Below are 18,772 nucleotides of genomic sequence, written 5' to 3'. Positions count from 1 at the left end.
GAAAGTGACACTAACTGTACATATGTTAGGATTTTATCCTTAAAATATATTTTAGGACTCAAAGGAGCAGACCAACACGGAGACAGTGTCTTAGAAAACAATACCATTTATTTAGGTCTTTAGGTAAATTAAGCTAGAGAAGAACATAAAGTGCACTCAAAGAAACTGAGTGGAAACAACGAAAAGCAGAGAACAAAAGCATAAGTCCAAAATCAAAAAATCCACTGGATAAATTCCAGGACAAACACAAGGGCAGAGCTGACAAAAGTCTTTCTTGGAAATTACTCACACGAAGAACCGGACGTTCACACGGTCGAGATGAGGACAAACTGGCAACCGCATGTCCAGGGAGCCTCTCCTAAATACTGCAGCACTCAGCTCTAACACGCCTCAGGTGTGCAGGGTAGCCGTGCACGGGGGAAGACCTGCCCCGTCTCAGACAGACAGGGGAGTCAGACAAACAGACAAATAACACTAGGGAAAAAGGGAAATGGAAAACACTGGGAAAAGACAAAAGGCAAATCCTAACAATATCTTGCTAAGTTTTATAAAGTCTAAGTCTCTATCATGTTAAAACTACTTACCAGATCTCAATTCAGTTGAACATCATCTGGATAGCTCCCGTTTATATTATCTATCTATCTATTTATCTATCTATCTATCTATCTATCTATCTATCTATCTATCTATCTATCTATCTATCTATCTATCTATCTATCTATCTATCTATCTATCTAGGTAGACTCCCCTGGCCACTACATTCCAGCTCACATGGACCAGCCTGATGTCACCCATGATGTTCCTGTCACTTGCAACAACTCCCAACTAGCATATAGAGCAGTTGACTATCTGCTCACAGGAGCATCTCCAGGCAAAAATTCACGTGTTTCCTGATAGCAAGGTTAAAGGTTGCACCTAAAAGGCAGCTCACTGACCCAGTTGAAGCTCTGCACAGCAGTGGCAGGGACCAGCTCAGAAAATTGATAAAGAATGAGCTCACTCTTTCAATTGAAGGAACAGTGCTCTGTGCATCAGCACCTCCCTCTGCAAATGGACCCTGGACTTCTTGACCAACAGACCCCAGTCTGTTAGGTTAGACAACCACACCTCCGGCACCCTGACACTGAACACTGACATTTCCACAGGGCTGTGTGCTGAGCCCTCTCCTCTACTCCCTCTTCACCCATGACTGCTTGCCTGTGCATTGCTCCAACTCCATCATCAAGTTTGCAGATGACACCACGGTGATAGACCTGATCAACAAGAATGATTGGTCAGCCTACAAGGATGAGGTTCAGTATGGTGTAAGATCGCTGTCAAAAAGACGTGTCCATAATTAAAGTTTCGTATTTGTAAAGTTAACAATTTGTGTGTCATAAAATTTGTTTGACACAAAATTCTGCTGTCATATACGTGAGTCTGTGGAATTGGGTTTGGGTTACAATTGTTTTTATATGAGTCTAAAAGCTGTGAGTGCAAAGTCTTGAGAATACAACTCATTTTTCTATGACTATGAAGTCTTCACTGTGAATATGAATTCAAGCAATAAGTATGTGAGAAGTAAGTAACAGCTTCTTCCTCAGAGCTGTTACCCTGCCGAACTCTGTCCACCAGTAGCCCCCCCTCTTATTGACACTGACACACCCTGTGATGGCTGCAACGGCTGCCACACAGCTGGCATGATTGTCCTACACCTTGCTACACTCATCTTACTTTTCTTTACTCTACTTTCTTTTTCTTTATTTAGTTGATCCCACAACTTTCACATTGCACATACAGACAGCAAACACATAAAGGATTACACATAGCTTTTGTCTTCATACAACATATACATAATTATTTTGTTTAAGTTGACAATACATTAGTTTCTATTTGTACCACGCACATTTAGTTATCTTTTGTATAGTCAAACTACCAGTTTTCTTAAGTTTAAATAGTTCTTTTTTTTAGTTACCAGTGTGGAGGGTTCAGTTGCTGAGATACATCGTGCTAGGCCTGCGCAAAGGATGCGGCTGAGGAAACACCGCTGTTAAATACAGGAAGTGGCCAATTGGGCCTATACCAAGTGCCTGCAGCATCAAGGGGGACAGGAAAGTTTAGGACAGGATTTTCTTTATTTCTTTAATTTATAGTAGGGTTTGTGGTGTTTTTGTTGAGTCTTTATTATTGAAATATTCCTTCTGACCAACTTGTTGTCTTGTTTTGCGTTATTTGTTGTCCAGTTAGTAATGTTTGTTTTTTTATCCCCTTTGTTTTCCAAATATTCTGATCAGCCATTATACAGTGCTCAGCATAAATAAGTACTCCCCCTTTGAAAAGTAAGATTTTAATCAATATCTTATTGAACACAAGAACAATTTCCAAAATTTTGAGTTTTATAGAACATTTGTTCAAACTTATAACATGAAAGAAGGTTAATAAGATGCTACCATCACTCCATACACTTGGTCGTCGTGCACTTTTCCAACATGACAATGATCCAACACACACATCTAAGGCCACTGTTGCATTTCTGAAGAAGAACAGCGTGAAAGTGATTCAGTGGCCAAGTATGTCACCTGATCTGAACCTAATCGAACACCCATGGGGAATTCTGAAGAGACAAGTTGAGCATCACTCTCCATCCAGCATCCAGCTCTAAAAGAAGTCGTTCTTGAAGAATGGAAAAAGTTAGATGTTGCAATATGTCAACAACTTGTTCATTCCATGCCTAGAAGACTTGGTGCTGTCCTTAAAAGTCATGGAGATCATACAAAATACTAGATGTAGTAGTTTTTGTTGTAGGGTGTATTCATTTTTGCATCAACTAATTTGAGTAAAACTAAGGATTTTGTGATCTAAGTTATATTATTAACCTTCTTTCATGTTATAAGTTTGAACAAATGTTCTATAAAACTCAGTCTTGTCAAATTGGAAATTGTTCTTGTGTTCAATGAGATATTGATTAAAATCTTACTTTTCAAAGGGGGAGTACTCATTTGTGCTGAGCACTGTATATGTTCCCCTTGGTGTGCAGTTGGTTGGGTAGGTTTTGTCATGTTTGTTAAGTTTGGTTTGTTTGTCTTGGTTTGGGCAATTCAATTCAGTTCAGTCTGTTTAATTTAAAATAGCCTGAGTTAAGTTCTGTTTAGTTGACCTCTTTTATGCTCCCAGAACTTGTATGTACTGATTACATCTCCTCCTCCTCCTACTCTGGTAGCTGGTTCCTGTCTGGGCTCGTGATTTCCCATCTTGTTTTCTGTGTTTATTTTAATATTCCTTGAACTTGAAAGTTTTAATTGTTGGCTGAATTGGACATCTAAAGACATATTTAATGGACAAATAATGAAAAGTTGTAGATGACCTTTGCAACCTCTGATATTTCACGGATACACTCTGCTCTGGCCTATTGACAGAAAAAGCCTGCTTCGGCCTTACCAACAGAAAAAGCCTGCTGGCAGCTAAAGCTAACTAGCACCAGGATGCCTCTTTTCTCCACAGATGACCTCTACAAACTTCTACAGCAGGTTGCAGTGTTGGAAACTAAAGTTCAGCATCTGGAAATAAATGCAGAAGTGAACGGACCTTGTGGAAATGACAGCACTTTCCTGCTGACTCAAAACAGCGGACTGGAGAATGCTAACATCCAGCTAATTAGCTCTGATACAGCTCCCATGAAACTGGGATGTGTACCGGGTAATAAATCTGCCAATATCAGTCCTCCCTGGAATGCTCTCGGGGCAAAGCCCAGGAGTAAATCAACTGATATGGGGAGACGTCCAACAGGTAGAACCCAGCGCCCAGAGATCTGTGATGCAACAGGCTGGCCTGCGTTATCATCATCCTCAACACCTGTGGAGAGTAAAACACAGCCATGGTTAAAAGCTAAAGGGAGGATGAGAAACAAAGCTCCCAAACCACCTAGGGTGCCATTACAAAATCGTTTTGCTCCACTACTGCAGGACCCTGGATCTCCAACTGAAAACCTGGATAACTTCTCGGACTGTGTACAGCAGAAACACAAAAGTGTTGTGCTTTCCTGATGATACAGTCTCCAACATGACCGACAGAATCCTCAGTATTGTTGCAGAAATTACAACTTTGAAATACCTTGTACTGCACACAGGGGCAAATGATATTGTGAAACGACAATCTGAAGTGCTCAAACGAGACTTAGGTAAACTGTTGAATGCAGTGAGCTCTCCGAATGCTGAAGTCTTCTTCAGTGGGCCTTTACCACCATATTATTAAAAACTCACTCGTTTGGGTCTCTGGTGCTGCCACACACATACAAAGTGTGAAACGAGACCGTCCGCGCTTTTTTGAGTGAGATACGGATCTCTGTAAGCACCCTGCCTACAGCTTCCACACAAGCTTCCACACAAGCCGTTTGAATTCGGCGCTCCCGGTGTCTCTCCACCCAGCGCCATCTTCCCACAGATCCGCTGTTACGTTATTGAAAGCACTGTGCAATGAATCATGTCCAGGCGTTGTTCTGTTATTGGCTGTAAAGAGGAGCGCAAATCGCTCCATCGGCTCCCAGAAGAGCACCGTGGATTGAATTCATTTTTCAAGGCATGGAGGTGCATGCCATGAACTCTTTTTTTTTTCATTAATAGTAAAGGTGCATAAACTGCATCCACATGTGTTTCCTCCACTCCAGCCATCCACTTCGTACGTGTCAGACAAGACAATTTCTCTTCCTTCCTTCAAACTCCATTTAAACTGCATGTTTAACAGCCCAGTTTAGTAATAATAATAATAATGATAATAATAATAATAATAATAATAATAATAATAATAATCGGGGATTAAGCCCCAAACCCCCTATTAGGTAGGTGCTGAACACTTTCTACTGTAACACAGTAGTGATGTGTCGGTCGTGTGTCGGTTTGAAGTAAACGATTGGAGCCAGAGAGAGAGCCGCTTTGGGCTTTTTTTTTGTTTTATTTTCGTATTTTTCTCGACTTTTTATCTGTTCAAGCCGCACGTGATTGGTCAAATACTTGATGTGTGGTGGCTTCAGTGTGTGTGTGTGTGCGCGATAAGGTGCGTGAGTGTGCACGCGTGAGCGCGCGCACACACGCACCTTATTTATACTCCAACCATTAAAATCATTAAAACTCCACCTAGGTCACCATCTCCAACTGCCCAAACTCCATCTAGCTCATCATCTACATTGGTTGTCCCATCACCCTCCTCCCCCCTGCTGGAGTTTATTGACCAAATGAACAAACTTGTCAGCACTGGCATCAAGCTTACTCCTCGCCCATCTGGGATCCTGTCCCCCCAAATTCCACCCCGTGCCCTACAACCACCCTGTCCCCCTCGACCACCACAGCGTCAACAGGTACCACCTCCACCCCCCCCCCCCCCCCACGGCTTGATCTGAACCTACTCAAGTCCCCAAGTAGAAGCCCAACACAGTAATTTATTTGTATTGGTAACTGATGTGTTCTGGGTCCAGCTTTTAAGGCAAATGTTATGCCTGACTTTTCCAAGGAAAAGCCAGGGCCCATTGTGCCGGAAGCTTCATTGATTCATGTCTCAATAGGTGGGAGGAGAAGATCGGTACATCTCTCCAGAAACATCACATCATCGAATTTAACACGTATTCCATGTCAGCGACAGTATGTTCTAAAACATGGGGATGTTGGACTTTTTAGCACATTTAAGTTAGCTCATTCTTAATCAATGACTTTATCATCAAGCACAAGCTTGATTTATAGATAGATAACAGTGCAGCAGTTCTCAACGAGTCAGCCCCTCCAAATTTCAGTTTCATAAGTCAAGTAAGAATGCATAAGAGAGGAGGTGGAGTCGCCATTTTGTTTAATGATAGCATTCAATGCAAGAGTCTCCCTGTCGATCAGTCTTCGTGACCATCTACAAACCCCCAAAATACAATGCATTGTATTGTTTTCCGATGAGTTTGCCAAACTACTGTCTGTTTTTGTATTGATTTTGACTTTGTTGTGTTAGCGGGTGACTTCAACGTTCATGTTGATAATCTCAAAGATGGATCTGCTAAAGAACTTTTAAATGTTGTGGATCATTTTGGCCTCTCAGCACGTAACACATTCAACACATAACAAAGGCCATATATTAGATTTCGTTATTTCCAAAGGGCTTAATATCTCTGAGGTTGTGGTGATGGATGTTGCTCTTTCTGATCATTACTGTGTGTCATTTAAAAGGGCCACACCTGTTATTCTTAACAAAAGTGGAACAGAGGTAATCAAAAAGTGTTATATTAATGATAACACCTGTGCAGTCTTCACTCAGTCTTTTACACCATCACCAACACTGCCCTCAGCTTCAACTGATGACCTTGTAAATAGTTTCAGTTCCAAAGTTATGACTATTATTGACTCCATTGCCCCAATTAAGACCAAAGTTTTGTCAGGAAGGAAAAAGGCACCTTGGAGAAACACCACACTGGTCAAAGTCCAGAAAAGAGTCTGCTGACAGGCAGAGCGCAGGTGGCGAAAAACCAAACTCCAGGTTCATTATGAGATTTACAAAAACAGTCTCCACTCCTATAACCAAAAGAAGAAGGCAAGGCAAGCATTCTTCTCAGAGATCATCAACAGAAAGTGTAATAATGCCCACACTTTGTTTTCTGTTGTGGAGAGACTGACAAACCCCACAGCATCAGTCCCTCCTGAACTGCTATCCAACAAGTCATGCAATGATTTTGCAGCCTTTTTTTACAGATAAAATTTCAAGGATAAGACAAACAGTGTGCAGCTCCAGCTCAGGCAAAATGATAAGTCCACCTGTTAACTGTTCTCCAGTTAATCTAGCACATTCTAACCTTGTAGATCAAACAAGGCTGACAGAAACTGTTTCACAGTTAAAGTCCACAACATGCTGCCTTGATACTCTGCAACAAACTTTTTTAAAAATGTTTTTAATTGTGTAGCTGCAGATGTTTTGAAGATAATAAAGAATTCTCTTCAGTCTGGTCAGTTTCCCCAGGCCTTGAAAACTGCAGTAATAAAACCACTCCTAAAAAAGACTAATCTGGATGTTTCAGTAATAAGTAACTGCAGGCCAATAGGAAAAATTATTGAAAGGGTTGTTTTTCAACAAACGCATGCTTTCATGATGCAGAACAATCTTTTTAATGTATTTCAGTCTGGATTTCATCCACACCACAGCACTGAGACTGTACTTATCAAAGTTTTAAATGACATACATCTGAATAATGATGCTTCCAAAACCTCATTCTTAGTATTATTAGATCTCAGCGCCGCCTTTGATACAGTTGATCATGACATACTTCTTGACAGACTGGAAAAGTGGGTGGGACTTACTGGCACTGTACTACACTGATTCAAATCCTATTAACAAGATAGAGACTACTTTGTGTCAATTGGTGAGCATGTGTCTGAACCAAAAAAGATCATGTGTAGGGTGCCACAAGGGTCCATTCTCGGACCACTTCTTTTCAATATATATACACGTTGCCCCTAGCTCAGATTATGGAGCATCATAATATTTCCTATCATACACAGATGATACACAACTTTATATTTCTGTGTCATCACATGACTACAGTCCCTTACTTTCACTAAGTGAGTGTATTCATCAAATAATTGAGTGGATGTGCCAGAATTTTCTTCAGCTTAATGCAAATAAGACAGAAGTGATGGTATTTGGGCCCCAAAAATAAAAGGTCCAAGATCAGCGCTCACCTTAACTCCATGTCACTGACAACAACAGATAAAGCCAGAAATCTTGGTGTAATTATTGATTCTGACCTGAATTTTAACAATCATTTAAAGCTCATTACCAGATTAGCCTACTACCACCTGAAAAATATAACCAGAATTAAGGGATGTCTGACCAAAGAAGACATGGAAAAACTTGTTCATGCATTCATTTCCAGTAGGTTGGACTATTGCAGTGGAGTCTTTACTGGCCTAAACAAAAAAAAAAAAAACAATTAGGCAACTACAGCTGATTCAAAATGCTGCTGCACGAGTCCTTGCAAACACCAGAAAAATGGACCATATCATACCAGTTCTCAGATTGCTACATTGGCCTCCTGTGAGTCAAAGAATAGACTTTAAAATCTTACTGTTGGTCTACAAAACATTAAATGGTCTAGGACCAAAATACATTCTAGATTTATTAACTCCATATAAAGTATCCAGACCTCTCAGGTCATCAGGGACAGGTCTATTGTGTGTTCCCAGAATCAGAACCAAACAAAGTGAAGCAGCTTTCAGTTATTATGTTCCTCACCTGTGGAACATTCTCCCTGCACACCTGAGGTTTTGCACCAACTGTCAGTTCATTTAAATCAGAGTTGAAAAAACATTATTATTTGCTACAGCTTTTACTTAAAGTAAAATATATCTGCTCAATGATTTTAATCATTCTAAATGCTAAATTATTGTCTTTGACTGGCTTCTGTTTGTAAATTTCCTTTAAATGTATTTTATTTTTATTTTTCTACTCTCTTCTAATTTCTTTCTTCCTTTGAAATGTATTTTGTATTTATGGTTTTAATGTATTTTTATGCTTCTGTAAAGCACTTGCATGTGGTGTATGAATTGTGCTTTACAAATAAATTTGCCTTGCCTTGCCTTGCCTTGCCTTGCATTTTTCTTGTCCAAATTAATCTCTTTTTGTTAAAATCCACCTGGACTCTTCATGCCTGTCTGCTTGGTCCCTCACACCCCCTCGTGGCCCCCCTACAACCCCCACCACTCTCCCATTAATTGACACTGACACACCCAGAGCTGTTGCATGGACTGTGTGAACTGTGCAACCGCACAAGGCCTCGCGCCGCTAGGGGGCCTCATGCCTGCAATCCTGCTTAGGGTTTTTTTTTATTTATATTTTTTAAATAAATACATTAGTTATATATGATTTTGTCTGTCTCTGTCAAGGTCACATTATTTCATTGTCGCTATGTCATTAGGCCTATGTGATAGTGGACCAGGTTATCACTGCTCTCCATACCTGTTTTACACAAATGCAGGAGTTTGGCAACTTGTTTGGATTTCTTTTTGATCAGACCAAACTGTGTGAAATGGAGGAGACTGACCTGCAAAGACAGTGCACAAGAATGAGTGATGCTCTGAGCACATCCAAATCTCAGGATATAGATGCACTGGACTTCTTCGCGGAGTTGCAGATACTTCGAGAGATAATCCCAAAGGGAACAACTACAGCATTTAAAACACTTCGTTCCCTCAAAGGGATTGAAGTAACTTTCCCTAACTGTGAGATTGCGCTCAGGATCCTATTGACTTTTCCAGCATCAGTGGAGCAAAGCTTTTCTATTATTTCCGCACCTCCATGTCACAGGAAAGACTGTGTGGGCATGCCCTCCTGTCAGTTGAAAAGGACATTGCATCTGTAGTGTAAATTTTTCTAACAGATATGTAATGATGTCATGTATTCACTGAAGAAATAGAATATAGTGTTATAATCAATGGTAGCAAATGACTGAAGAAGATAGATTTGTTGAGCCTTATATTATAGTAGCTCTGATGAAGTGTGTTATTGTGATGCACTGCCCTCAGAATGACACCTGGCCACAGCCGATATACTGAGCATGAATCTGTGATACACTGAGACAGAAGGCAGAGTGATCATGGATATGACGGAAGGAGAATGCTCATGGTCTGAGATTTTGAGGACAGTGTTCGTAGCCCGAGATTTTGAAACCCCCCTTCGTGGCCTTGCAGGTGTATGGGCAGTTGCTACTCCTGAGATTTTGAAACCCCCCTTCGTGACCTTGCAGGTGTATGGGCAGCTGCTACTCCTGAGATTTTGAAACCCCCCTTCGTGGGGTGTGCAGGTGTTTGGGCAGCTGCTACTCTGTGTGACCTAACATAACCTCATTGTCCTGAAGTAACCTTAAAGCATATATTCTTTGTGTGTTTACTATAATCACTGATGGATTGAAAGTTCTCATAATCACTTTATGTGTACTTAATGACCAAAGTATTGTTTTTATGCTTCCTGTTATACACTCTGTGCCTGCAATAAAGTTGTAAACCAAAAGATAATGATGTAATTTGGGAAGAAAAGAGAGAAAAATAAATTGTTCTGCCTCCTTGGGATGCACCTTTGATGTAACCATGCAAATCTGGGAAAGATAGGGGATTTTAAGGTCAGGGCAGCTGCCCTGAGATGACCTTACGGTGTAAGATGAGAAGCAACTCACAAAAAACAAAAGATGCCCACAGGGCGTGGTAAACACCTAGCTGAAGTGTATAAAAATAGAGCACTGACCATTGTACTTCGGAGCTCGTCAGGATTGCACTTTTGTGTTTCTGAGCGTGTTCCCCTTTGTTGTGCACAATAAAATATTTTTGCTCCTCGGACTTCTGACTCCTGCAGTTTTATTCTCATTGGACTCTTATCAGACTTCTGACTCCCGCAGAGTTTCGTTCTTATCGGACACCTTTTTATTCTATTCAACTCTTTTTCATTTTTATTGGACATCCTCTATTTTTATTCAACACCCTTTATCTTTATGGGATTTTTACAATTTTTATCTTTATTGGGCATTTTGTTAAAAAAGAAGGATTTCTTTGAAAACAATTGGACGGCTATTTTTGAGTGTTTTGGGTCTGATTGTGGTTTGTGCATTTGGCCTTCACATTTCACGACACATCCAAACTGGATTATGAAGATCTCATTGCTGAGTTTATGGCCAAGAAGGCAGGGAAAGTGACTCTGACATGATCAGAGTCCATCTCATTTGTTAGAGTTACAGTGCAGTACATATGTTGTGTATAGTTGTAATGAAAATGAACCTATATTATGAATGAAAAGTGTCCTTACCTACTTCTTTAAAATGTCAAGATGCCAAAAATAAAGTGACTGAGCTGACTTGATGTAAAGCCACTCGTTGCATAGTTGATTTTTCGCCCCTTTGAAATAAATAGCAAAAAGTCATAGCTGAGACTATGTGTATGATTATGCTGTATTATTCTACTTGATAAAAACATATTGCAGCGAGATTATGTGTGCAGTAGAACCAGAATAGCTGTGTCCGTGTCACTGTTATTCATGCGCAATTGCACATCCATGTCAAAAAGCAGGGTCTCGCATTTCAAGTTCGCACAGGGCCCGGCACCCCAATGCAACGGCCCTGGACACATCCTTTTATTACCTCATGTCCCCCCTCCAACCCCCCTCCACTCTCCCATTGACACCATTGTCACCCCTCTTTCACCCCAAGAGACTACACCAAGATGAACATTACACTAAGGATAAAGTGATTTATCCTGACTTCCTGTGTTCTGATTGATACTTCGGGGCAAGGACCATCCTACATATCATGACCTGTGCCTAATACCCTATGAGCAAGGTATATAATTCCACACTCCGTGGAATGCTGTCTTTATCATGCTAGTTGTGCTGGCTCTGATCTCATATGCCCTGTGTCACAATATATTCAGTTCTTACCTGCTGCTATTGTTTCCTCATCTGCTCACCAGTGCCATCAGTACTTTTCCACTCGCAGCCACACCCACCTGCTGGCTCACCTGATCACACACCTGACACTCATTGCTATCAGTGCAGCATATACGCTGCTCTGCCACACTCGCTGTGGCCAGACGATCTTTGTTCTCATGCAAGACCCTCCAGCGATATTTAATGGACAGAGCTCCTGTTGCTAACCAGGCCTGTTTCTGACCACAACTGTTCTCCTATTCCCCGGTAACTACCTTAGCCTTTTGCCTGAGTATTTGGTGTATGCCACACTAAACACTTACAGAGACTCTAAGACTTTATATTCTGCACGTCCCAAGTCTTTGCCTGCCTGTGACTGTTGGATGTTTTTTTCCCTGCACAATACCAGAGACTGTACTTTTTGTTGCTAATCTGGTTCCGCCAGTATAAAATAAAAAGGTTGATAAAAGTTTACCTGTGTAGTGGTGGTTCTGCTCTGGGCCCGAAAACCCCCTTTGTGACAGCCCTGCTCATAGGTTTTCTTGCCTGTCTGATTTTTGCACAACCAATTCCAGTCTGACAGCAAGTCAGTCACCATGTGCATCATTGACAGGCTCTCAGTTCTACACTCAGACTTCCTGGAAAGAGAAGTGAGGACAGCCAAGCAGTGAACACAAACACTGCTGTCACAGCAAACAAAGAGCATACTGGTTCAAAAAGCATAGACAGTATTTATTCAATTCAATATTCCTTTTTTAGTCCCATGAGGGGAAATTCCAAAAGAGAGAAGAATTGAAGCATTCTATTGTTTTTATGCTAATAAGGGGCAAATAGATAGCCAGTATTTCTTGGCTGATTGGTTGATTTATTCATTTATTCTCTGAGACACCTACTCTCAAGGACTGCCAAAGGATCCTGGACAGCATTCAGTATTCTTCATTATTTTATGCAACAATTGTGTTAATTCAAGATATTCTTTGATACTTTGCTTCCTTGTGCCAGCACCTGTGTGGGAAATGCCTGGAGGATGACATCTGATGAATTAAATACTCTTTTCAGTCCCGCTTTAAAACAGGTTTCTTGTATGCACTGTGCATGTGCCTAGCACCTCCCAAATTCCTTTTGAGAGATTAAAAGTGTTCCTGCACATCCCTGAAGTGCTTTTTGACCTGCACCATTCAAGATGCAGAAGTGCCTGCTGTGCAGCCTCCTCTCAGCTCTCATAATGCTGACTAGCATCCCGGCTCCTGTGGATGTATGTAACTCTGCTCAGTCCATTTGTGGGGCCCAAGGTCCTGGGGATGTTGTGATAGGTATCTTGTTTCCATGTCATCGTAAAGTGAAGGCTCTTAATGACCGGATTAGACCTGAAAGCTTCCACTGCTCAGAGTGAGTACAAGAACAGAGATCGTCATTCAGTTAGATGGTAGTCATATATGTGTAAGGAAGTGTATCTTTCATTTTAAGTATGTGGGCCGTAGTGTTTTTTGTTCTTGTAACAATAACAAATATCTTCCTTGGGGAAAATGATGTTAGCAGTTTATTGAAACTACTGTTTTCTTTAACAACGGTAAATTCAGATGGAGGGCCAGAAGTGTAAACTGCAATGGATGAGATGAAGGAAGATGAAGGAAGGTAGGCTAGTGTATATGGAATTATGAGAGAAAGGTACATACAGAAAATCAGATCATATGTTGGAAATGACCCTTATATTATAAAGAGGAACATTTGGGACTCAATAAAAGCAACCATAAACAATGTGAACTACAGGCATTTTTGAGTGTGTGCTATAATGTTTCCTATGCAGAAAATCACTTCTGGCCCTCCATCTGCAGCTCATGCCACAACAAAAGAGAGACGTGATGTTATCTACAAACAACCTATTCAAACAATCTTATTCATTAACACCGGGTATAGAACATTCACAATGTCACTACTGGCTAGTACACTAGACATAATTAAATAGAAATAATAAACAAAAAATAAAAATAATCATGAGTGGCATACATTCCATTATGTTATATGAAGATAAAGAGGCTAAATATTCAAAATATTTCCCATTTCTTTATAATTTTTGTATTGTGAGAGGGATTAATGTAATAAGCTCTGTCTTCAGGCTACATCTTTTCAGCCATCTATGATGTCTTTGCCATGACATCTTTTTCATTTATTCTGTTATTTTTTTATGTCTGTGAGTGCACTTCAAAACAGTCTCAGTTTTATTACTGTTTATTTTAACCATGAAATCAATCAATGAAAACAAGTCATTCCACAATCAGTAAACTGTCTTTAAAGTTTTACATGTATAAAACTGTGTATTTTGTGTTTTCTTCCAGTTGCTCAAATACATATAATGTCATATGTTTTCAAACTGTCAACTTTCAGTTTTGATCTCTCATCATTTATGATATCCTTGGCTGCAATTCATGAAATTGAGGAGATAAATGCAGCTGGCTTCCTTCCAGGAGTCCGTCTTGGATATTTGATGTGTGACACATGCTCATATGCAAGCAAAGCACTGCAGAATGTGGGGCACATGCTCGCAGTCAACAGGTCTCTAAATGTGAAGTGCGACTACATTGACTTCAGGCCCAGCGTCAAGATTATTTTAGGAGCATTGTACTCTGAGGTGTCCATTGCTGTGGCCAGACTGCTGAATGTGTACATGGTCCCTCTAGTAAGTCACAAACGCTATCTGATCAGCAAATACATTTTACTGCCAAGCTCTTAAGATTTTTTTTTTTTTTTTTTTTAATTTTTACTAAATGTACTAAGATTTGAAGTACTCCTATTGTTGAAATTCAAAATATATTTTGCTGGGTGCTATAACATAACATTTTAGGAGTGTACATTTACAGTCTGTTTTCTCAAATTTAAACCATGTTTCCAGTACATACAAGCTTTTTGTGTGTAGGGTTTAAAATTCTTCTTGTATAATTTTATCTCATTATCAGCTGAGCAGCACATCATCTTCACCAGAACTGAGTGATAAGCTGCGCTACCCTGCTTTTATGCGCACTATTCCAAGTGATAAGCATCAGACCAAAGCCGTGGCAAAAATTATGCATCATTATGACTGGAACTGGGTCGGGGTTGTTTATGGGGATGATGAATATGGCAGATCAGCCTTCCAGAGCTTTCTCAAGGATGCTGAGGCAAATAATGTGTGTTTGGCCTATGAAGAGATGTTGCCTCATTACCTTGATCATTCACTCAGCATGCAACGTGTTGAGCAGGTCACTCAGCAGATCCGTTCCTCCAGTGCCCAGGTGGTACTGCTAATCCTCAAGGTAGACCTGGTGAAGGTCCTCTTCAAGGAAATGATCAGGACCAACACATCAAGGATCTGGATTGCTAGTGATGCCTGGTCCAGAAGCTGGTCCCTTGCCCAAATGGATGGCATCAACAAGGTTGGGGACATCTTGGGCTTTACCTTTGTTGCAGGCAAGAGTGAATCATTTGATAATTATCTTAAGAATCTTACAGTGACCCCAAGAGGATATAACCACTTCATCGAAGAATACAAGAATCTGAGATTCAACTGCACATCAGAATGTTTCTCAAACAAGCCTCCATCCTATTGTCCCACACCTGACCTCCTGAAAATTAAATCTGGCAATGCATGCAATTTCAAGGATCCCCAAGAACAAAATGATGACTATCTTGTAAAGGCTCTGGATACAAGTGAAGCCCTGCCTACCAAAATAGCAGTGAGGGCCATAGCAAATGCTCTCAAAACACTACTGAAGTGCAACAATTCTTTATGCATGGGAGAAATTAACTTCCCACCATGGAAGGTGAGAATTGATTTCATCTGATGAGACCAGATTCAAACTTGTGAAGTGCAGCTTGCTTATATTTTTTTGACTTTGAATTCTCCTGAATAATAGTTTGGGCAATTATGTGTTACAGTGACCAATCTCTGCAAAAGGACAGTTTTAATTTACATTCTGTCCCTTGCTTTGCAGCTTCTTAAAGAACTAAAGAGGGTTAAGTTTGAGCTTGACAACCAGAATTTCTTCTTTGACAAAAATGGTGATTTCGTAAGTGGTTATGATCTGATCATGTGGGAAAGGGATAGTCACCACAGAAGACTTAAAAAGATTGGGAACTACAATGTCCTTGATGAACAAATAGAACTAGATGTGGAAAATTTCACCTGGCTTTCTGCAACCAATACCACGGTAAGACAACACCATACTCAGTATTGACTCACAGGTTTAACTGCTGCAATAGACGGTGTAGTTACCATCTATGTCCTTAGGCAAGACATTATCTGAAGAGAAAAGATCACATGGTCACTAAAGGCTTTAAAATCCTCATGCTTTAAACTAAGTGCTTGTTATGTCATACTATGCACTCTATCAGTGGAATCATCATAGACACACTTCTGAAACAGGCAATTCTCCAATTATACTCACCTTATGAAGGCCGGTTCTTATTTCTCTCATAAGATCAGTTTTAATTCTTTTTCAAATAACAACTTCTCTCACGTTTCAAGTGAATAAACAAGTGCAACATCATGAATGCCTTCAAGAAGAGACTGTCCCAAAGTTTGCTGCTCTCCCCATTCATGTGATTAATAACACGGACTACATAGATGTGCAAATGACACATTTCTTGAAGAGAGATCAAGCAGGCAGTTTGCCTTTAGTTGTGATGGGACAACATATTGTATGACCTCGTTTGGTGTAAGCACAATGAACCCTTACCACATCATACAGGGACCATCAGTGTCCTTACCAGAATGAAAAGGAGAATCTAGTCATAGTAGTTAAGCTATGTTACACTGGACCACAGAGTCATTTGATAAAACAACAATTCTTTGCTGTTAAATTTAGCACCTACAGTTCACATGAGGTTTTGAGAGAATGCCTGTGGTTAAGACCCAGGGAAACTGTAGTTATTGAATGCTAACAATGCTGTATTTTACAGTAGTAGAGGCTCTTACATCTACATTTGAATATGACCAAAAATAGTATGTTTTATTATGTGTTTTTTAGAAAGACTGAATTTAGTAAAACAAAGGCTAGTTTAAACATCTACAGGCCATCTGTCTACAGACTGATCAGCTACAGGTTGTCCTCTTGCTTTGTCTCTCAGATCCCTCAGTCTAGATGCTCAGAGCGCTGCCCGCCTGGCTCAGTAAAGAAGATCCTGAACGTATCCTGCTGTTACAACTGCACCCTGTGTTTGGAGGGTACCTATTCAGATGCCTGGGGTATGCCTGATTGACATGTTGATTTTAAATTCAATTTTAGCTTCAACATTCAAACCAACTTTGGACACCAGAGTATAGGGTAGGCATACATCTGAATGACGCTGTCCACACGAAGTCTCTTTCAAAGTATATACAAAGTAAAGTATATTGTGTATTATATTATTTCTATCTCTGCGTCCAGCAGATTTAGCAGAATGGCCTTGTTTTGCCTATAATAAACCTCACCATCTTTTCTAACAGATCTTCGTGACTGCAAAAGGTGTCCCATTGGAACTTGGTCTCTCAAGGGTTGGAATCAGTGCAAGCCAAGATGGGAGTCCTTTCTGCAATGGAGTGATCCTCATCCCATTGCCATGATGGCAGCTGCAGCCTTTGGCATCTTGCTCTTGTTGGTTACCTTCGTCATCTTTTTGGTGTACAGAGATTCCCTGCCAATGAAAAGAGCTGAGGTGAAATTGTCCTGTGTGATGATGGCTGGACTGGCAGTGAGCTTTGCAAGCGTGATATGCTTCATGGGCAAGCCCAGTGTCCATCTCTGCCGGGCCCGCCAGCTAATGTATGCAATGGGCTTCACCCTGTGTGTTTCCTGCATCCTAGTCAAGGCTTTTCGTACCTTCCTGGCTTTCCTTCCCTTTGGTCGGATGACAAACAGGCGACTACACAAACTTTACAAGCCTCCTGTAATTGTTGTTTTCATAACTACTCTCCAGGGGATCATCTGTCTTCTCTGGCTCATCTTTGATTCTCCTGATATTGATGATACCCCTCCATCCCCACAAAACATGAAGAAAATAGTCCAGTGTAGTGAAGGTGCCACATACATAGGTTTTGGCATTATGCTGAGCTACATAGCTCTGCTAGCACTGGTTGGCTTCCTCTTGGCCTTCAAAAGCAGGAAGGTTCCTCAGGAGTTCAGCGAAACAGGCTACATCATTTTTAGCATGTTGATGTACTTGTTTGTATGGGTGTGTTTTATCCCAGTCTATATCACCAACCATGAAAAAGGCACTCCTGTGCAGGCTTCAGCCATTCTAGTATCCAGCTATGGTATAATTTTCTGCCATTTTTTACCCAAGTGCTACGAAGCATTTTGGGGGTCAAAAACTGACAAACTGGAGAGGATTCTGAGGAGATGGCGACTCATCTCCAATCCAAATATTGATTCAGTGACAGAGATAGATATAGATATCCATGGAATGAACACACCCACACAAAGGAGTGACAGGTTTTCTGTATCAAGTGTATCAACTATATTAAGGAGCTCAGGGACACTCAACAACGTCAGCCCTACTGATTCAGTGGTGGTCACAATGTCCAATGAAAAGAGTCATGTTCATCCTCTGTTTAACAGGCTAGGAACACAAATAACAAGGAGACGTAGAAGTATATCCTTCTAAAAATGGTTCTGGGGGAAATTTGATGTGTACTGATATTTTATTATGCACTATTCCTAGTGGCTGTTAAAGGCAGTCTTTTCTAATACATTTTGTGTTCAAAATCCATGTAAACTTAAAATATGCTTTCTGCTAAAAAATGGTGCTATTCTTCAATATTTAAAGAAAATGAGTCATTTGTATTGTATACAACTACAAGTGCTATTAAAACAAAAATGCTTTTTAAAGACTTGTAAATTGTTTGCCTCATCAGCACCATTTTTCATTTTTTTAGAACCCACAGTGTGTGTCCACACTCTGTTAGCACCCTTGCAGCATCACAAACTGGCCTCACTCAAAGAGTGTGAGCACTTTCAGTCAATTTCAATGCATTCTAACCCAGTGACATTGAAAAAGAGAGTTGCAACACTCCCTTAGACTTCTGTTGCATTTAGAGATTAGATTACTGTAGATTCTAAATCGATTAAGGTAAGGTGACACTTCACAAACTACCATAACCAGATGTCAGTTGGCCTACATATGCATTTACTACATTTAGGTGGCATGGTGGAACAAGTGGTAACACTGTCGCCTCACAGCTAGAAGGCCCCGGTTCAAATCCCACTGTGGACGCTGGTGGCGTGTCCTCTACCATGCCTTTGGTGCCTGCTGCTCAAGGAAAGGGGCCTTTCTGTGTGGAGTTTGCATGTTCTCCCTGTGTTCACCCAGGGTTTCCTCTTTAAATAACCCCCACTAAAATCATGCAAGAAGA

The 18,772-nt window shown here is 40.6% G+C and overlaps 1 protein-coding gene across 1 annotated transcript; it reads left to right on the top strand.

Annotated features, from left to right (window-relative positions):
- The first annotated feature begins 12,589 nt into the window (after positions 1-12,589).
- On the top strand, positions 12,590-18,024 carry olfcb1 (olfactory receptor C family, b1). Its single transcript, XM_070987616.1, has 6 exons — positions 12,590-12,795; positions 13,792-14,083; positions 14,361-15,203; positions 15,375-15,590; positions 16,510-16,627; positions 16,868-18,024. Exons 1-6 carry the CDS (start codon positions 12,590-12,592, stop codon positions 18,022-18,024), a joined length of 2,832 nt encoding a protein of 943 aa, XP_070843717.1.
- Positions 18,025-18,772: the final 748 nt, after the last annotated feature.

The sequence above is a fragment of the Chaetodon trifascialis genome, chromosome 19 (assembly GCF_039877785.1).
Source record: "Chaetodon trifascialis isolate fChaTrf1 chromosome 19, fChaTrf1.hap1, whole genome shotgun sequence".
Taxonomy (NCBI): Eukaryota; Metazoa; Chordata; class Actinopteri; order Chaetodontiformes; family Chaetodontidae; genus Chaetodon; species Chaetodon trifascialis.
The sequence above is the reverse complement of the archived record's forward strand: the minus strand, read 5'-3'. Positions and strand labels throughout refer to the sequence as shown.

Bases quoted from the DNA above. Each gene is read 5' to 3' on its own strand.
- olfcb1 (XM_070987616.1), top strand. From the start codon at position 12,590: ATGCAGAAGTGCCTGCTGTGCAGCCTCCTCTCAGCTCTCATAATGCTG. The intron at 12,796-13,791 runs GTGAGTACAAGA...GTCAACTTTCAG, and splicing joins GAAAGCTTCCACTGCTCAGA to TTTTGATCTCTCATCATTTA. The intron at 15,591-16,509 runs GTAAGACAACAC...TTTGTCTCTCAG, and splicing joins TTTCTGCAACCAATACCACG to ATCCCTCAGTCTAGATGCTC.